Below are 20,350 nucleotides of genomic sequence, written 5' to 3' on the forward strand. Positions count from 1 at the left end.
GCTGCAATGGCCAGAGATGGGACGGGAGCCAGGAGCTTCCTCTGGGTCTCCCACATGAGTTGAGGGGTCCAAGGACTTGAGCCAAGCCAGAAGCAGTGAGCTGGGTCAGAAGTTGGGTAGTCAGGGATGTGAGCACTGCAGATGGCAGCTTTACCTAGAATGCCACAGAGCCAGTCCCCAAAAACACGTTTTGAAAAAAAGAAGAATATGTTTGGGGCTAGAGCAATGTCTCAATTGGCTAATCCTCTGCCTATAAGTGCCGGCATCCCATATATGCCTGGTTCATGTCTCAGCTGCTCCACTTCTAATCCAACTCCCCACTGATGGCCCAGGAAGGCAGCGCAGGCTGGCTCAAAGCAAAACTCAGAAGAGGATCCTGGCTTCTGGCTTTGGATTGGCTCAGCTTCGGCCGTTACAGACATTTGTGGAGTGAACCAACAGAAGGAAGACCTCTCCCTGTGTCTCTCCTTCTCTACATAAACCTGCCTTTCCAAGAAAATACATAAATCTTTTCAAAAAAAAAGTATGCATTCTAAAGTGAGTCAGAGGATTCTCTGTGCTTTAACATTTTTTTTTTTAATTCAAAAGAGTGACAGAGCTGTCATTTATATGAAATAACAGACAGGATCCCCCCCCCCTCTCTTTTGCTTTTCAAACACATCTTAAATAACAAACTGTGGAGGGGTGGCCTTGTGGCCTAGTGAGCACGGCCCCTGCCCGTGATTCCAGCATCACATGTGGGCTCCACTTGGACACCTGGGTGCTCCACTTCCGATCCAGCCCCTTGCTAAGGAGCCTGGGAAACGCTTCAGAAGGGTGCTGGGCCCCTCACGTGGGAGGCCGGGTGAAGCTCTAGGCTGCTGGCTTCAGCTTGGCCCAATGCTGGCTACAGGGCCCATCTGGGATGTGAAGCAGCAGATCAAAGATCTCTTTTTTTCTCCATGTTCCTTCTGTTAACTCCGACTTGCAAAGAAATAAATACTCTTTAAAAAATAAGCTGGCATCACAGTTGTCCACCAGCACAAGCTGACTATGGAGCAGATGTGCAAATCCCTTGGCTGCAGGTAAGGGTGCGGACTCACAGCCTGAGCCACACCATGCTGGCGGCAGGCAGGCACATCATACCACAGTAGCCTCTGCCATCCCCTGGAGCTCCTCTAACAGCGCCCACACCCCAAAGCATGCCCCTCATCCTACACGTGGCACCCCCTCCAGGACCTCCCCTTCCAGGTGACTGTTCTGCAAGTCCAACCAGCATCCTGCTCATCCTCCCTCTAGCACAGCATGGATGTCTGAGGTTGGATAGCAGCTGTCGCCAGGCCGCACACCTACCAGCAGGAGCTCCTGCACCCAACAGGCATGACATAAAAGGGCCTGCCCACTCTCCTCTGCGTGTACCTGTTCCTCCCAGCACTGAAACTCTCTCCCCATCCCGACACTTGGGTCATTAGTCTCTCCTTCCTATCTGTTTCTTTGCTGAGACCCTGGAAAGTTCCAGAAAAAGGACTGGATGCCATGACTTCATCCCACAAAGGCACAGAAGCCTTGCTGTGCTTTTCACGTCACCACATGTGCCCATGCACAAGGGTCCCATGGGCATTTCTTTGTGGGTCCAGTACTCAGAGGAGCAAAGCAAGAGGTGCAGCCAGTAATGGAATCATGGCCACCTTGGGCAGCATTCAGGGTCAGGTCCTCTCCCTCCTGCTCTTGGCTTCATGACAGAACTGGCTTCTCCACATCCTGGGGCACCACCTGGCTCAGGGTCAGCTCTTCCTGGACCACAATGAAGAGCTGTGAGCGCTGGACCAGAACTGAGGGGACACAGTTCCCACTCACGTACAGGTGCACACACAATGCTCACATAAATATGCACACAGGTGCACACAGACACTCACACAGGTGCACACACTCACACAGGTGCACACACACAGGTGCTCACACAAGTATGCATTTTTGTTTGTCATAGTAAATAAATGTCAGATCATTTTCAAAGCCAATTTTATGACAATTATTTATGTCGAAGAATTTCCTGCTGTCAATAAACCCCAGTACCTTACTAAGACTCAAGTGGAAAACACAGGTCACTCTAGCCTCACCGTCCAGCCTTGCAGACCTGGTCCCTCCCTGCCACCTCTCTCCTGGCAGGTGTCCTACCTGGGACATGTGGGGCAGGGAGCCAGCTGTGTCTGCTCTTCCAGGTGTGCAAAGCTCCAAAAGGCTGTGTTCCCCACCTCCCATCCCAGGCCTCGAGCATTCCCACACTAGCAGACAGTACAAATCCCTGTGGGTAGGGTAGTCAGGGTAGGGGTGAGGGCTGGAGGCCAAGGAGAGGCATAAGGCAAACACTGGAGCCAGCACTGCCGGTTTAGGTGCAGGATGTGACACGAACCAGCTGGGGCCAGGCTGGGGAGACTTTTGGGATGTCTATTTATGAGACATGAGTTACTTCAGGCGAGGAGATGCTGTCTGCACTTGGTACAGAGTAAAGCAGAGAGCAGGTGCAGAGCTAGAAGAACCGATGCACTGAATTCCCTGTGTAGATGCAACAGGGAGGCTTCCTGGGGTTAAGGGACAGGACAGCCAGTGGTTCATGTCCTCCTCCTGGAGGCAGAGGCTGCCAGGCTCCGGCAGCAGGGAGCTGGGGTGGGGATGGTGCTGCTTACTGGATGGCAGAAGCATCTAGCGTTGGTATCAGTGGTTGGTAAGGGCCTCTCTGGCAGACAGTCCCTCCCCTCTTCTTTTTCCTCATCCATAATTTCTGGCTCCCTGCTGCTCCTGAGGTTTTCATAACACGGTAAGAAAACAGGTGGATGCTTAGGAAAATGCACCTGCACCCTCACTCACTGCTCTCTCTGCAGGTGCACCCACTGTTCAGGGGACCAGTGCAGAGTGTGTGTGTGTGTGTACGCTTTCTTTTTTCTTTCCTGGTATCCAGTTAACAGCCCTCTTGGCTGTGGTGAGTATTGAAAACCAGGATGCAACTGACCACATGGGCTAGAACAGACTCACTAGAAATGCAAGGAGTCAGGGCACGTGGGCAGGAGCAGACACAGGAGGATACTCACGACCAGTAGAGCAGCATGAGCAGGAAGGGGCAGGTGATGAGGGCTTGCAGCACCTGCCAGTCCCGGCACAGGGCGGCCAGGCCGGGCATGAGGAACTGGCCCGCCATGGTCACGAAGCTCGCCACCATGGTGATCATGAACCGCTTTCCCGGCGGGCACAGCTCGATTCCTGCAACACAGAACCAACACAAGAGGCATCAGGGCACTGCTGGGGCAACTGGGGGACAGGTGGATGCAGACATTCATCAAGAACCACAGCTCAAGGTCACGGGCGGGTCAGTGGCAGGAGGACATGGCCACTCAGAGGCACCCTGCACAGCAACTGGCAGAGGCTGCTGTTAGCAGGGGTGGGTTTCTTGGCTCTCTTGCTATCCCGACTTCGTCTGCTCCCTGCCTGCCACTGGGCCTGCTGTACAGTGGGGTATGTCCACACCTTGCCTTCCCCTCTTGGCGGTGGGGAAGCTGTGCCGGGGGAACCCTTTGACCTGGGGGCAGGACACCTACTCACTGTCCCACCTGCACTGCCTGCCCTCCCTCTGCTCCTCAAGTTCCACGGGGTCTGCGTGGTGATGGTGTGGGGTAAAGCCACTGCCTCCTGCCATGCCAGCATCCCATATCTGCACCAGTTTGAGCCCCGGCTGCCCCTTCTTCTTATCCAGTTCCTGGATCCTGGCTTTGGCCTGGCTTAGCAATGGTTGTTGCAGCTACTTGGGGAGTGGACCAGTGGATGGAAGATTCTCTCTCTGTAACTCTTGCAAAAAAAGAAACAACCCCTTTATTTAAAGGATGATTTTCTACAAGGGTGCCAACCTGGCATTCCTGCTGCTCAAAACAACAAAGAGAAGAGGATTTTTTTTTTTTTCAGGGAAGATGAATGATTTGTCAGAGTTACTTATCCGCTTGCTAAGTGCAGGCAGGAGATGAAATGCTATGGAAAGCTGTCAAACCCAGGCAAGAACTTGGAGGCTCTGTGTAGGCCAGCATCAGTTAAGGACACACAATACCCACCACCCAAGGGACAATGCCAGAAGGGCACAGTGGCTTTGTGCCAGTGGGGCCACTGGCACAGCTACGGTGACCACCACTCAGCCTTTCTCTGACCACCTATGTCTAATTTGCTGACACATGTGTAGGTGCAGTGTGTTCCTGCACCGTGTCATCGCTCCTCGCCATTTCGGCTCCTTGGAGTTCACCACAGCGCACCCAAGGTCAGGGAAAGACGCCAGAAAGGCTCCCTCGCTCTGAGTGCATCACTTCGAGCACCTGGTGCCAGCCTCCCACAGCCCTGCTCCAGCCTGCCCAGCTTGCCAGTCAGCCCTGTGTCCCAGGGGCCCTGCTGCAGACACACCCTCTCCCTCCCAGCCCGGCCCTGCAGCCAATACAATCAGCCTTCAGGGCCCACTGTCCCGGCATCACAGATTTCAGAAAAACCAAAGGCTTATTTTTTATTTGAAAGACAGAGTTATAAAGAGAGGAAGAAAGAGAAAGAGAGAGAGAGAGACAGATCCTTCACACATTAGTTCACTTCCAAATTGGTCACAATGGCCAGAGCTGGCTGAGTCGAAGTCAGGAGCCTGGAGCTTCTTCTGGGTCTCTCGCATGAATGCAGGGGCCCAAGGACTTGGACCGTCCTCCACTGCTTTTCCATGCCATTATCAGAGAGCTGGGTTGAAAACCAAGCAGCCAGGACTTGAACCTGCACCCCTGTGGGATGCCGACACTACAGGTGGAGGCTTCACGTGTTCATCCAGGGCGCCACCCCATTGTGCATCCATGATCCAAGCACACAGCCCTGCTTCCTGCAGAGCTCAGGGCTCAAGCATCCTTTATTTCACCTGCTAACTCTGCCCAAGCACCACAGCACGGATGCTGCCAACGAGAAGCTGTGACGTGCTTCCCGTCAAGGAAAAGGTGGGCGGTCTCCACTAAGGTAGGAAGGAGAATGCAGGCTCGGCTTGCTAAGCGCTGTAGCTAAAATAAAACAGTGTTGAGGGGCTGCAGAAGCAGCGTGCATTCTGACTTTTCTCAGTGTGAAACTTGGATTGAACTGTGTTGCTCCGTGTCTTTGTGAAGTCCCCATCATACGCAGAGGCAAGTGCTGGCCTTGGTGTCAGAGGCAGGGCTGGCAGGGGCGTGGGAAGGTGTCGCTGCCTTCAGCCCACACACCTGTCTGACGTCAAGCGCAGGGGTATGAGGCAGCTTCCTGGCCCTGACGATACAGAAAAGGTGACTCAGTGGTCTGGCTTCCCAGCCTGCTCCAGGCCCCCGCCACGCACACACACTTGCGTACACGTGCATGAGTGTGGCTGGCACAGCTCTGCATGTGGTTATTGCAATGACACACGCTTTTCCTCACAGTTCTCTCCCTCCTCTTCCTGACCCCCCAAAACCTGAAGCGTGCACCTGCCGTGCCAGCCTCACCTGGGGGTGAGGAGTGCACAGCCTCATGCCCACCTAGACCTACAGGTCTATGGACACATGCATCTCAGGTGAACTGCCTCCCTCCTGCCTCCAACTCCCCCACTCCCACATGACTTCTGGGAAGCCCCGGCTGCCTTCAGACCTCGCCACTCGCCGGTGGGTGGAGGAGCAGGGGCACTCCAGCAGTGAGCTGGTGTTTGCACATGCCTGCCAAGCCCGGGCAAAGCACACTGCTCGACCTGAGGATGCAGGTGTGGCTGTTTGCCGACTGTGACCCTGTTTGCTCGACCCACCAGAAGCAGCCCTTTCCAGCCTGCCTGGACCCAGCTGCGTTCCAAAGGCGGCCCTAAGGAGTTTGTCAAAAAGCAATCATCAAGTAACCACAGCCATTCCCGGCATGTCAATGGTCACATGTTCTTTCTGAATTGGGATGGCAGCGGGTGAGGCAGAAATCAGGTTTTCTGTAGCAGGAGAAGAAAGAAGTTGTAGTCTGGCCTCCATCAGCAGGGGCGGCACTGCAGGGGGACTGTTCGGGCTACCAGGGCTTGCCCCCTGTTCTGCAAGTGGCAATGTTTAGAGCAATGACTCACATACTGTGGAGACACTGGCCTTGGCTTTGAAAGGGATACGGGGGGGTCCCCACTCAAGTGCCCCCTTGCCGCCTGGTTGGTGGGCAGCACAGGCCACCCTGGGCAGGCATGCATAGCATCAGGCAAGACCTGATGTTAGCTGCACTTCAGGGCTTCACAGACCCCATGTTTTACTTTTTCTCCTTTCCCTTACATTTTTTTAAACTTTTATTTATTTGAAAGGGAGAGTTGCAGAGAGAGAGAGAGAGAGAGAGAGAGATTCCCTCTGATCACTCACTTCTCACATGATTGCAATGGCTGGTGCCCGGCCCGACCAAAACAAAGAGCCTGGAACTCCATCTGGATCTCCCACGTGGATTGAAGAAGTTGAAGTGCATGGGCTGACTTGCACTGCTTCCCAGGCACATTAGCAGGGAGCTGGACTGGAACCAGAGCAGCTGGGACTCCAACAGGAGTCCACACAGGATGCTGGTATTGCTTAATCTGTGCCACCACAACAATGGCCCCTTTTGTAGAGCCAATTTCTCTGCCAGCCCCAAACTACAGTATAGTTTCGCTTCCAGGCTGCAGGAGTCTGCCAGCACATGGGATCAACTACCAGCAGCAAAGATCAAACATAAACCCTCAGGCGTCCAGCATGCCTTGTTAGCGCTGTGCCTGAGCTGTGAGCTGGAGGGCCAGCGTTCAGATTCTGGGGCTCTGGTGATCACAGCTCAGTTATCCACCTAGGAGCTGCATGCCTCAGTCTTAGCATCTGAAAAATGAGCTATCATGAGTATTCAATGGCACACAGTACCTGCGTATATCGAGCGCCATGGTTTAGGAATGAGAAACAGCATAGGCTTGTGCTTGAGACAGGAAGAGAGGAACGCCCCAAGGCCATCTCTGCTCTCATTTCTCCACGTGTTTGTACTTCATAGAGATTTTCTCAGACTCAGGAATCATCCAATCAATGACTTCAGCAAAACTGAGGGGCTGGCAACATGGCACAATGGGCAAAAGCCACCAACGGTGATACCAGCAGCATCCTATCTGGGCTCTGGTCCACATCCTGGCTGCTCCGTTTCCACCCAGTTCCCAGTTTCCCTGGGAAAGCAGTGACACATGGCCTGCATGGCTGGGTTCCTGCACCCCCACCCTGGAGACCTGGAAGAAGCTCCTGGCTGCACCCTGGCCCAGCCCCAGCTGCGTGGCTATCTGGGAGTGTACCAACAGATGGCTGAGCTCTGCTTCTTCTTCTCTGTAGTTCTCGACTTTCAGATAATCTCTTCTAAAAAAGCAAAACTGAACACATTCAAGGAAAGCACATCATGGTTGGGGCGAGTGGTTAGCTGGCATTTCACATGCTGGTTGACTCCTCACGCAAGGGGGTCCTGGTTTCAAGGCCCAGCTCTGGCTCACAATGCCAGCTTCCTGCTAATGCAGACTGGCAGGCAGTGGTGATGGCACCACCCACCCTACCACCCACATGAGAGACCTGGAGGGAGCTCCTGGCTGGCTTTGGCTTGGCCCTGCCCTAAGCACTGCAGACTGGATCAAATAACTCTCCTTACGTGCACCTCAAAAACTATTCCTAGTTAAAATTACTTTTGCCCCAACACTTTAACAGAAAGGGCTTACGAGCTGCTCTTAGAAGCTGGAGGGGCTTTTGCTGGTAAGCAGAGAAATGACGTTCATGAGAACTGGAGGCATGCAATTAAGACTGGACTGGTAGTGCCTAGACAGGGCCATGGCCCCGCAGGCCGAGCATACTGGGTACCAGAGCAACCCGAGGCCCCGCTTGCTATGGGCAGCCCCTAGATTAGAGCCTCTCTCAGAGGTCTGCAAACCTTGGCAATCGCAGTACCATGCCACCCAGATCAGGGACTTCAGGTGACAGAGGAGCAAGGTCTGAGCCGGTGCAGAGCCAACGGTCGGCTCCACAGCTATTCCCTGCGGGTCAGCTGGATGGGACCCTGCCCTAGTGTCACTCATGGCTGTGCAGGGGAGATGGATCCAAGTGACAGGGACTGGGCTGGGGAATGGTAACTTAGCAAGGAAGGAGGGGTCCACTTGTGGGCAGCATGGGCCATTGCCTCAGGCTGCTCAGAAGATTCTAACACTGACCTCCCAAGGTCCCACAATTGTAACAAACAAGTCTGCAGAAAATCCTGGAATACACATTTCCTGCTGGTCTGATTTCTCTGCTGGAACCTGACACGGAAGCCAGAATGTTCTGCAAACCAAGACACACGGTGTCAGAAGCTGGCTACTTGCTAGCCTTCCCAGTGTCCAACAGGGCCAACTCCCACCTCCACTCCATTCCTGCAGAAGGGACAGCTGTGCCCTGAGTGTGTGTGCAAAGCCTGACCCTATACGAGTGAACAGATCCTGACCCTGTGCAAGTGTGCATGGCTTGACCTTGTGTGAGTGTCTATAGGGTTTTTTTTTTTTTTAAAACCTTCTGCAGATCTAACCAGATCTAACCAGATTTGGGCACATGGCACACACAGGCAGCCCCCAGCACAAGCGGACAGTCAGGAAGAAGCACGCTGCTCAACTGGTGTACAGGATCTAAGGACTAAGCCATCAGATAGGAGTAGTAAGTCCTGCAAATAAAAAGCCAACAGGCAGCTTGTCATAAACAACTTCTCTGTTTGGGAGCAGCAAGGTTGGGGAGAGCCGGACTTGTCTCTCAGACATCCTCCACCCAGGGAACCAGAGGCCCAGCCCTATCCACACAGCTCCCCAAGCCCCCACCTAGCTTCCAACTCCCCAGCGTCTAGGCAGCGGCCACTCAGAGGCTACATTGCTTGGCAGCTGGGCCCCACTTCAAACCGTGGCCCTCTGCAGCCATGGCTTAGCAGCAGAACTAGTTAGAATCTGCCCTGTATGGTCAAAGAAAGGCTTGGCAGGCAGAGTTGAAGGGCAGGAGGCCCAAGAGGCTCCATCACCAACTGCCAGCTGCTGGGCAGGTGGCCAGCACATGCGTGGGGGTCTCAACTAACTGGGGGTGTGCTAGCATGCTGTTCAGCTCTCCAGAAGAGCCAAAAATTCAGGGGACTAGCACAAGAAAAACAGAGTCCTCATTCAAGATACGTGCGCATGGGCACCAAGAACCTCAACACGCACTAGAATGTTCTCTGGCTGACAGCAAAGGTGTCATTCTCCTATTCATGCAGTTTTGCCCGCCTACGTGTCAGGTTATGAGTTTTGAAAGTCTAATTAAAAAATGATTTGACAAACAAGAGAGTGAGAGAAAGATCAAGAGAGAGTGTCTACTTGATAGTTCACTCCCCCAGTGCCCTTTGTGCTCAGGGCTGGGCCAGGCTGAAGCCAGGAGCCTGGACCTCCAACCCAGGTCTTCCACATGGGTGGCAGGGACTCAAGTGCTTAAGCCATCCTCTGCTGCTTCCCAGGCACACTGGCCGACTGTTAGAGTGGAAGTGGAGCAGCCACACACTCCAACATGGGATGCAGACATCCCCAGAAGTGGCTTAATCCACTGTGCAGCCCCCAGCACAAGTGGATTCCAACACCCTAAAGAGCAGGACCCTACAGTCCACTCCTGTTGGTGCTTCTTGTCAAGACTTAAAAATTTCTTGCCTGTAACATGAGTACTTAAAAAAGGAAAAAAGCATCTGGGAAAACGGAATCAAAAGATTTTGGGGACCAGTATTGTGGTGGAGTGGATAAAGCCACCATCCACTGTACCTGCACCCCAAACGAGCACTGGTTTGAGTCCCAGCTGCTCCACTTCCGATCCAGCTCCTTGATAACACACTGAAGTAAAGCAGAAGATGCCCAAGCACTTGGGCCCCTGCCACTCATGTCTGAGACCCAGAGGAAGCTCTGGCTCTTGGCCTCGGTTTACCCGGTGCAGCTACCTGGGACACAAACCCACAGATGGAAGCTCTTGCTTTTGTCTCTCTTTTTTTTTGGTGTAACTTTTTCAAATAAAGAAAAAAAATTTTTTTAAAGAATTTTTGTGCAACATTTTTTTTTTTTTGGAATTGACACATGGTATTTTTCGTAATATGTAATTCCCACCAACTTTTAAAAAGAACTGCTTGTAGAACTTAATCAGGAAAAAAAAAAACCCCTTTCTGTTCACATAAGCCGTAGTCTAGCCTGGTCACTGGCATTCTGGGCTCCAAGTCCTTCAGGTGACCACTGTCCTGCAGAGCCAGAACACGACCCTCCAGGGAGCACACACTGATGAAGGGTCCCTGGAACATGCTGCAGGTGAAGCCCACAGCCTCAGGGGGGCTCCGAGCCTGGGAAAAATACCAGAATGCCATTCTTACGTCCCCACACTCTGCCACCCCAAGCCCTGCTCCCTGCATCCAGTCCCAAGAAACAGTTCAGCCCTTCGCAAACAGTCTCTACGAAGCAGCCCGCACCCCTGTGATGCACCACCTGCTGCCGACAGAGAGGGAGCAGGTGCTTAGGGATGGCTGCGTGCTTCTGGATTCTCTAGAGAACATGTCTGCTGGAATATTCTAGCAGCACATGAGGCTGATGTACGATCCTTAAAACAGGAAACCCAGTCTTTGGAGGGGTGCATATGTGGGAGTGAGACCCCAGAGCACGGCCACCAGCAAGGGGGTTAAATCCTTAGCCTGCCTCTCCCAGACAGTGGGAAGTCCCGTTAGTCTCCTAAGTGGACCACAATGGCTCCCACCACAGGTGGCAGGTGCTGGGCACGCAGAGGGCAGCTAGGACGATCTGCCCCTGCCCTCAGAATTCTCATCTGCAGCACCTTCTGCTTGCCAGGCAGGGCCAGGCAGGCTCTTTGTCGGGGGGAGAGGGTTTTCTGGCAGAGTGTCTGCACCATGGTAGAAGAGGCTGGAAGGTTGTACAAGGGGCAGTGAGTATGCGGCCAGCTCTGGTTCCTGCTACTTTTGGACTGCTCCCCTTGGCATGAAGCCCATACCCAGGCCCACCTTGGGCTCCCAGATAGAGTGCACAGCTCACAGTCTGGTGCACTGGGCAGGGGCTGAGGGTCACCATGCTCATAGGCATCCAAGCAGACAGCCCCCAGGAGCTCCTCACCCGAGCTCCCTATGCTCCCTGTATGGGCTGGGCCAAGCAACCTTCCTGGGCTGCCCCCTCCCCGGCTGCTCAGCCAGCAGAAGGAAACACAATCTCTGGCCTGGGCCAGTGGAAGGAGACCTTAGTCATAACAACAGGGGCGTTCCACGTGGCTCAGCCCCGTCTGTCACCCATACACAGGCTCTCTGGATTCCTGGCCTGAGAGCACCCACTGTACCCACAGGCCGGCACTCCCCATGGTCAAGTGGAACCAGAGCAGAAGGTATCACTTAGTCTGCAGAGTGCCCTGTGGCCTGGTCCCTGGCTTGGCCTCAGGTCAGCCAAGGCCCCACTGGGGTCTACCAGCGACTTCTACATCAGCGCCTTGTCCTGGTCACCTGCCTCCGTCCACTGTCCCTCCCTCAGCACCAGGGCTGGGCTCAGGCCAGCTTGCTGTGCAGCGATGGGAGCTCCTCACCCCTTCACAGACTTTCTGCTGCTCCAGCAGCTGTGCCTGGCAATGAGACCACCACTCGGTAATGACCGGCACCGGCAAGGACATGGGGCCTAGGCAGGAAGCCTGGAAAACAGCCCTGGGGTCATGTGATTGTGGAATTCCTGATTATAGTAAGAAGACCTGAAATTGCCAGCCACAGAGACCCAAATAGCATCACAGGCTGTGATCGGAAGAGGCAGCTATGGTCCTAACGGCTCTCAGCCAGCCCTTCCCCACTGCAGACTATCCCCTCTGAATCTAGGCCCTGCCAACTACTCAGAACCATCAAAAGGAACCTGAAAGCGTGGTTTTCTCCATTTAGAGAAAGAAAGCTAAAACACACGGAGTTGTTAAACATTTAAAGCCACATTCCAAGGGCTTGCCTAACTTGCACACTGACACATGTACCCTGCACACACACAACGCCCACACATACACTCACATTCACCCCCACACTCATGTCACACATGCACCCATGCAGTCTCACACACAGAAACACGCATTCTCTCTCTCCCACACTCGGACAGTTAAACGCCAAAATGCAGAAGTTCTAAGTTAAATAAAGAGGGCACTCAGCGTGCCTGAATACTGCTCGGGGTGATAGCTCCCACTGGCTGTGGGTCAAACCCCTGGGGAGGTGTAATGTGTATTTCGAGCTCATCGAGTCTGAACATTAACCGAAACACTCATCTTACCCTGCAGAGTCCCTCCAAGTCAGAGGGATGAAACAACGCGTCCGAGAGGCCGGGGATCGAGGGGGACATGTGGGGAGTTGGCAGCAGAGCGCTCTGGAGTACCCCACCTCTCTGTCCCCCAGCGGAAGCCCTGGCAGCAGTGCCTTCTCCCTGCGCCCCACCATGCACAAAGGCTGCCTCGCTTTGGCTCGCTGCTGCTTGGGACGTGTAGGGGAGGGACTCAGGTACCTGCACTGCCCTTTTCTGGGGCATCTGCCACAGAAGCCGCAGCGGTCACCAGGGAAGAGGGCAGTGTGGAAGCCGGCCTCACGTCCCCTCCTCCTGCAGCGCAGCAGTCTCCAGGCCCGGGTCTGCATGAAATACCAGTCACACAGCCCGAGAGGAGCCGTAAGTTCAGCTGCCTTCAGATCCTCGCGTGGTCTGCCCTCCCGGCCGGAGCTGCCACGATGACTCCGATCAGGAGCAGGGACTGAAGGCTCTGCCTCTGTCTCTCCCGAGTGACCCCTTCTACTAAATGCAGTGACTGAGCTTTTCAGCACCACATGCTGAACTCCAATTAATAACACTTCTCGTCTCCCAGGACTTCACATAAGCAGAAAAAAATCCGAGAAGAGAAATGACTTCGAACGATCAGAGAGCATCTGGCGCATCCAGTGGAATGCTTCTGTCTGGTCTGTCACGCGCTTGCGAGCTCAGTGAAACAGCCTGGGTGGTTTTAGGGTCAGGAACACTAAGCCACTAAGCCATGGCACAGTAGGCTAAGTCTCTACCCACAGCACCAGCAGCCAGAATGGGTGTTTGTTTGAATCCTGGTTGCTCCACCTCCATTCTGGCTCCTTGCTTATGGCCTGGGAAAGCAATGGCGGATGGCTCAAGTCCTGGTCCCCAGCACCTTTGTGGGAGACCTGGAGGAAGCTTCTGGTTCCTGGTTTTTCAGCCAATCGCTGTGACCATTTGGGAAATAAACCAGTGGATGGAAGCTCTAACTCCTTCAAATTTATATACATTTTAAAAAGTAAAACAAAACAAAGCTGTTACTGACCATCCAGCTTTGGGGCACTAGATGTTTGCTTTTTGCTTTCATCACATGCAGGACTTTTGCCCAGGGTTCAGAGGGCCAGGCAGCCAAAACATCAAAGACCTATGTTTACAGTGAAATGCAAACTTCCTCAGCATGTTTCAGATGAAAGGTGCGCCCAGTGCAGCCAGCAGGGCCGCCAGAGTTGGGAGCTGAGCAGATAAGGCACGCGGAGATCTGCCTGGCGAGAGGGTGGGGCCCGTGGCACCTGGCCCACAGCCTACTCATCTTAAAGGCCCTGACATTCAGTTAGGAAATGGGACACTAGGGAGGTCACAGCAGACACGGCTGGGGTCAGGGCCGGTCTGCAGCCAGGGCCCTGCCCCCAGTCAAGCTGTTCATTTGAGTCAAGAGGAGAATAAGGTCACGGAGTCAGCTGGTAGCAAAAGCAAAACATGGTTTCCAAGCCCGGGGCTCTGCTGGCCTCTCTCCCTCCCCTAGCCCGGTTACTAGTTACCTTTGGAAAGTACGAGTCATTGGGCACGCTTTCTGGTTACATTTAAAGGGATACCACGAGAGGAGCTGGACGGGGCAGGCAGCGAGAGGGAAGCCCTCACCATACCGGATTCATCCGAAGGGCCTCAGCCAAGGCCAGCCACCGTAAAGGTATTTGCAAGAATCAAGTCCATGATGGGTGCCACCCAGGGCAAGGGCAACAGACTGCTGCCTGGTGCTGTCTTGCCACAGCTTACTCCATGAACATCTGCTTTCTTGAACATGCAGACGGGAGGCAAGGGCTCCTACACCTCGGACACCTGCTTTTGACTACGCCCTGAACCAAGGACTTGGGGCCCCGGGCTTTCCAGGGCTCTGGCCATCTCAGGGGTGACTTCTTCCTGCACCTGTGTTGGACACGAGGTTCAGCCTCTGGGGACAGGTCAAATGTGTGAAGTGTTACAGCATGGGTTCAGCAAACAGTGGTGAGTGCTACACCGATGGCCTGAATTAACAGGACCCTGATTTGTTCAACTTCTCAACATCCAAGTCAAATCCTGCCATGGCCAGACTCCAGTCCATCCTGCTGCAACTCTGCTGACCTCTGCATGGCCTTGAGACATCCACTCTCTTCCAGCTTTGACCACCACGCAGCTGAGGGCCATGCACTTCTCCCAGAAGTCAGTGGTCCCTTGACCCTGTCTAGGCGGCAGTTCCATCTGTCCCTCTGTCTCTAAGATGCCGATCCAGCTCCCTGCTAATGCATCTGGGAAAGCAGCAGCAGATGACCCAACAGCCCAGGGTTCCTGCTACCCATTTGGGAGACCAAGAAGAAGCTCCTGGCCCAGTTCCTGCAGCTGTACCCATCTGGGGAGTGAACTAGTGGGTAGAAGATCTCCCTCTGTGTCTCTCCAATTCTCTGTGACTCTGCCTTTCCAGCAAAGAACTGAACACTTCAATAAAAATGTGTTGTCTCAAACCTGAACCAGAAGCAGCTGCTAAAAGCTGTGGGATGCCCCCACGGTGACTCACAGCTATTCGTGGCCAGCCAGGATGCATGCTGGGAGTCTGAGCAGGTGCACCCTCACCCTCTCTGAATGGCTGGAGGGAAGAGACAGCAACTCCTCGGCACAGACATCTTCTCCGTACCTGGTCTGCCATACCTGCGCCCCAGGACACTTCCTACTTCTTCTTCCAGTGCCAGCCCACTGGCAGAACCCTATCCCTAACTCTTGGATGTGCTCCACAAACACTGCCAAGAGGTCAAGTCCAGTCCCACTCTCGAGCAGCCATGAGGGGTTCTCCACCACCTTGCCCCAGGCCACGTGCCCTCCACTCTCACCCGTCTCCTCAGTGAGCCAGATGGTTCTATGCCTTGCCCTGCTTGCTCCCAGCTGCTCCCTGCCATCCACAGAAGCCCAGCTCAGCCACCTCCTTCCTTCATCTCTGGAAACTCCCACGCCAGCTGGACCATCCTCCTTCTGGAGCCCCCTCCCCTTCCAAGCTTTGCAAGCACCAAACAGTACTGCAGATACACCCACTGCGCCACGCCACGTCCGCCACGGTCTCCCCCATAGCAGGAGACCCACACTTGTCTAGCAGTGCACTTAGATGCTCCATTAACTCTTGAATTAAAAGGCACAATTTCCAGGGGGAGCTAACAAACTGGGTAAATTAGGAAACGATTGCTGTTTCCATTAAACTAATTTACACGAGGGCACAGGGAATGCAGCCTCCATGGAACCACCCTGCCACAGATCACAAGGGATGGAGTGTTCTAGAATATCCCCTTTCCTGAGGCACAGCCACTTACTGCCACCAAGGAGGGCTTGCCCAGGCCAGGCGCTGTGCATACAAGCGGCCTCATTCTCATCCTTGAAAGAAGTGATCTGGGCAGTCACACGGGAACCAGCAAGCTTACCCACAGATGGTACTGGCTTGAATCCACATTTTAAAATGCTCAACTAAGGGGACCCTCATCGTCTATGAGTTGCTCTGACTCACTGATCTCCCAGTTAAATTACTGTAACTCCTGTCCCCAGAAACCCAAAGACTTGCCCTCTGTCTTATCATTTCGCCAGAAAGGTATCACTTTTTGCTAGGATGGTAAATAAGCTCGCAGGTCTAATTATTTCTTTGGGTTTTCAGGCCCTTCTGAGACTCCACTGCACCTGTGCAGGTTAGAATAGTAGCAGCTAATGAAACGAATATACATTTGTTTCCTCTTAACCTTCCGCTCTCCCCCTTCCACCACTCAGTTTCATTTTCATGATGCTGGGCACTAGACACAAGAGGGGAGAGGAAATGAGTTTCTCCTCCCCAGTCATATCCGTAAAAACTGACTGAACACAATCATGGAGTCCAGTTCCCAACTCCAGTTCCTGCTAATGCAACCCTAAGAGGCAGCAGCAGTGAGGGTCCCTGCGACCCCCGTGGGGGGACCTGGAGTGTCTTCCCCACTCCCAGCTCCGGCCTCAGCTTTTGAGTGCATTGAAGAGTAAAACAGTATATCTATTTGCCTAGACAATATATTTTATAAACAGTACTCTTACCCAGCAGGACAGCCCAGGGAAGGGAGGTTTCCAGATGGGTTGGAATTCCCACTGCCCAAGCCACACACTGAGCAAAGCGCTTGGAAGATTCGTGACTGTATTAAGAAATGATGACAAGCACGATCTGGAAAAAATTGCTTGTGAGGGTTCAAGGACATGATGACACATGACAGAACCACCCAGCACACCCACTTGGTGCCTGGACACAGGATGCTGGGGTGAGTGTGCGTTCAGGTCACTGCTGCACAGCTCTGCCGGCTGACCTCGGGACCCGTCCGCAGCCCCGTAGGGGGCCTGTGATGAAGTACCTCATCTGCTCCAGCTTGTGACACAGATGCAAGCCTCTGCACAAGTTCACGGCTCCTGCCCAAGCCGGGGACTTTTAGCCTAAGGACAGCACTTGCACAACCGCCTGCTGAGAGGCCCTCGTGCAAGGGCAGAAAACGGCCTTCAAGGTTTCTACGTGGGAAAGCACGGGATGATGGTCATGGCAAATGGAGGAAGGGACGGAGAAAGATTCATTCCTTGTAAGGATTGATCTATCCCCCATTCACTTATTTGAAACGCAGACTTAGAGAGACAGGGGGAGGAAGGGCGGGAGGAAGAAAGAGAGAGAGAGATTGAGACTGAGACTGACTTGCCACCTGTTGGTTCACTCCCCAAATGGCTGCAACAGCCAAGGCCGGGCCAGGCTGAAGCCAGGAGCCTAGGACTGCATCTGGGCCTCCCACATGGCAGGAGCCCAGGCACTGAGGCCTTCCTCTGCTGCTTTCCTAGGAGCATCAGCATCAAGACCCCTGCTCTCACTCCGTCCTCCTGCTGCTACAGCTGCCTGGCCAGGAGCTTTTCCTATTCCATGTAAACTGGGCTGACCATACATGAGCCTGCGACGGTACCTTTCAGTTACTTTCAGACAACTAAACACAACCCACTAAGGGTTGGGATTCTGATGTAGTATTTAAGATGTTCCTAGGGATGCTTGGATTGCCTGGCTTCAAGTCCCTTCTCCAGGGCTCTGATCTTGTTAACGCATCTCAGATGTGGCAGGGGATGGCTCCAGTCCTCAGGTCCTTGTCATCCACAGGGTATATTCTGGTTGTATTCCTTGCTGCTGGCTTTTGGCCTGCACCAGCCCTGGCTGTTTGGGACAGGTCCCTGTTGAACTTAGAATACGTACCTACAGTGCCCAGGCAGATTCTCACACGCACTCAGAAGTCCCCCCAGATGCAGCAGACACAGCGTCTCTGAGGGCACCGCAGCTCATGCACTGACGGGGAACGAGTTCAAAACAAAGGACTGAGCGGCAGGTTAATCCTCCAGCCACAGCAAGGGCATCCCAAATGGACACCCGTTCATGTCCAGCTGCTCCACTTCCCATCCAGCTCCCTGCTTATGGCCTGGGACAGCAACAGAGGATGGTCCCAAGTCTTTGAGGCCCTCCACCCACATGGACGACCCGGAATAAGCTCCTGGCTCCAGGTCCACTCAACTCCAGCCATTGTTGCTGTTTGGGGAATCAACCATTACATGGAAGACCTCTCTCTGTATCTTCTTCTAATTCTACCTTTCCAATAACGATAAATCTTAAAACACAACAACAAAAACAACCAAAACACTGAAGAACTGAAATATTAGACATGCTATGCCCATGAAACATGAGTTTTGTTGTGGTCTAAGATTCCATTCCCCAGACCTCACTCTTCAGTGGCTGCATGTTGGGCAAGCTCATTTTTAGGACACTGGGCAGGCAGGCCAGAATCACCTCCTGTGGACTGCTTTTGTTGTATCGCTCCCCTTTGTGGGATGTGGGGAAAATCCCGCTATTCCTCAGCTTGGGACGGGCCTCTGCGGCCTCCTGGTGAGTCACTTCTATGGCACAAAGTGGCATTCATATGCAAATGTCAGCAGACAAAACCGTGGGGCAGCTGTGGGGAGCTGGGTGGCTTTCCTGGGAAAAGAGCGGCAGGGACACGAGGGGTCACTGTCAGCTGCGGGGTATCCAGCTTGGAGTGGGGGCCCAGACAGCCTGGGAAGCTGCCAGGGAGACTTTCCAGGCTGCGGCTCAGGCTCACTGTAGTGTTGTGTGTTAGGGAACACAGTTACCCATGGAAATGCTTCGAAAAGTTAACATTAAAAAAAAAAATGAGCCATCATAAGCCCTGGACTTCCACTACACAATCAGACCCGAGGGCAAGGGCCCAGGGGCCCCTGCTGGATAGAGGGCACAATCTGGTGAGAGAATTGAAAAAAAACCCAAGTTTAGCAAGCTCTGCACGCACCCTGTTGTTGCTCTGTATCAAGCACAAGGGGTTTCAATTGTAGAGCGTTCATGTGAAAACTTATTTTCAGTTACTGTTTTAGGATGAAACCCCATGAATTTCATATTGAACCCACAATGGTCTGTTATTTTAAAGATATAGGTCTCCTTTATGGAATTCTATTCCTTGAAAGAGCTATCCCGTGCAGCTAAAAATAAATAAATACAGACCAAGATGACTGCAGAATAGAAACGAATGCCTCATTTCACACAGGCAAGCAAGCTCAAGCCTGGTACTATCCACGCAGCCGCGGTGCAGCCCAGTCCCCAAAGCACACCTCCAGCAATCCCCAGGTCCCCTGGAGCTGTGCCGTGCAGGGTGGCCTCTGCGGACCCAGTCCCCAAAGCACACCTCCAGCAGGGTGTCAGCAACACGGCTGGCATTTTCTGTTCTCTTTGAGCCACCATCTGAGAAGCAACACCTTCCCGCGAGTCTTTGAGGGACAAACTTTTCCTCTACTCTCTGAAAGTGTGCTTGGAAACCTGAGAGTTAAACCCACAGAAGGCCAACTGGGAAGAGAGGAGACGATGTTTAGGCACGTCTAGAAAAGGAGCATTAAAAGGTGTCACCGCCCCCCGCCCCCCAATTTCAAATCCATGTTTGGTTTCTTCATAGTATGTGTTTTTTGATAAACTTTCTCAAGATCCTTTTGTCTGCATAGATTTCATTTTTTTTTTACACTGAAGCAAAGCTTCCTTATAATTCCATTTAAAAAAAAGATTTTTTTTATTGAAAATGCAAATTTACAGAAAGAAGAGACAGGGAGAAAGATCTGCCATCAGCTGGTTTATTCCCAAATGGCTGCAATGGCTGCAGCTGAGCCAACCTAAAGTCATGAACCAGGAGCCTCCTGTGGGTCTTACACGTGGGCACAGGTCCCAAGGACCTGGGCCATGCTTCACTACCTCACTGTGTGATGAGCAGAGCAGGCTGGGAAATGGAGCATCCTCGGGATACAAGCCAGTGCTCATAGGGGATGCTGGCGCTGCAAGGCTGAGGATTAGCCCACTGAGCCAGCACACCATCCCCACCCCATTCCTTTGAATTCAGTTTTCTGCAGAATTTTTGAAGGGGTCTCATTTATCTGAGAGAAGCCTGAAAAGAGTGTGGCTCTGGGGTTCCCAGGGAGATGACGGAGGGAAGGGACATGGAGGGTCACACACACTTTAGGAGTGGATATGCAGTGTTTGGGCTGGCACCGACTTCTCTCTAGGGACAAGAGCTACTCTTAAGTCTCAACAGGGGACCCCTTAAAGGAAATCCGGGGGTTTTGCTTTCAGTTAAAGAGAGGGCAGACCAAACCTCTTCCTAGCAATGAGTCCCTGAGGTTCCCCTAACCCCCGCCCAGCACACACAGGGTCCTGCACGTACAGCCCCCGCCCCTTCACCACACCCTATTGCGCAAAGGCCAGCTCCATTTTCTTCCTCTGGGTGGGGGGCAGGGTGAGTCCTACCAGGGGCCTTGAAGCCAGATCTTCTGATTTAAAAACCCACATTTATCCATTCAGAATCAAGCACACTAGCTCTCCTGTCCCCAAAGACACACACCTATCCCCACCATTTAAACAGGAAGTTCTCCTTAGAGACGTTCCCCTTCCCCAAGACTAAGCACAACTCTATCGCTGTGGCCATTAAAGGAAGCCAGCCCTTACCGAGCTCAGCTTATCAATGAGGGCTCGCCCCAGTG

At 53.3% G+C, this 20,350-nt stretch overlaps 1 protein-coding gene across 3 annotated transcripts in view; it reads right to left on the reverse strand.

The window, feature by feature from the left end:
* LOC121167782 (solute carrier family 22 member 23) overlaps window positions 1–20,350 on the reverse strand; it is a 150,022-nt gene that overhangs the window by 35,999 nt on the left and 93,673 nt on the right. For all 3 annotated transcript variants that reach the window (XM_040997372.1, XM_040997371.1, XM_040997373.1), the window contains one exon: window positions 3,066–3,234. In XM_040997372.1, the coding sequence (XP_040853306.1) occupies window positions 3,066–3,234 (169 nt within the window). The remainder of the gene's footprint in view (window positions 1–3,065; window positions 3,235–20,350) is intronic.

The sequence above is a fragment of the Ochotona curzoniae genome, unplaced genomic scaffold (assembly GCF_017591425.1).
Source record: "Ochotona curzoniae isolate NIBS_2020 unplaced genomic scaffold, NIBS_Ocur_1.0 patch426, whole genome shotgun sequence".
Taxonomy (NCBI): Eukaryota; Metazoa; Chordata; class Mammalia; order Lagomorpha; family Ochotonidae; genus Ochotona; species Ochotona curzoniae.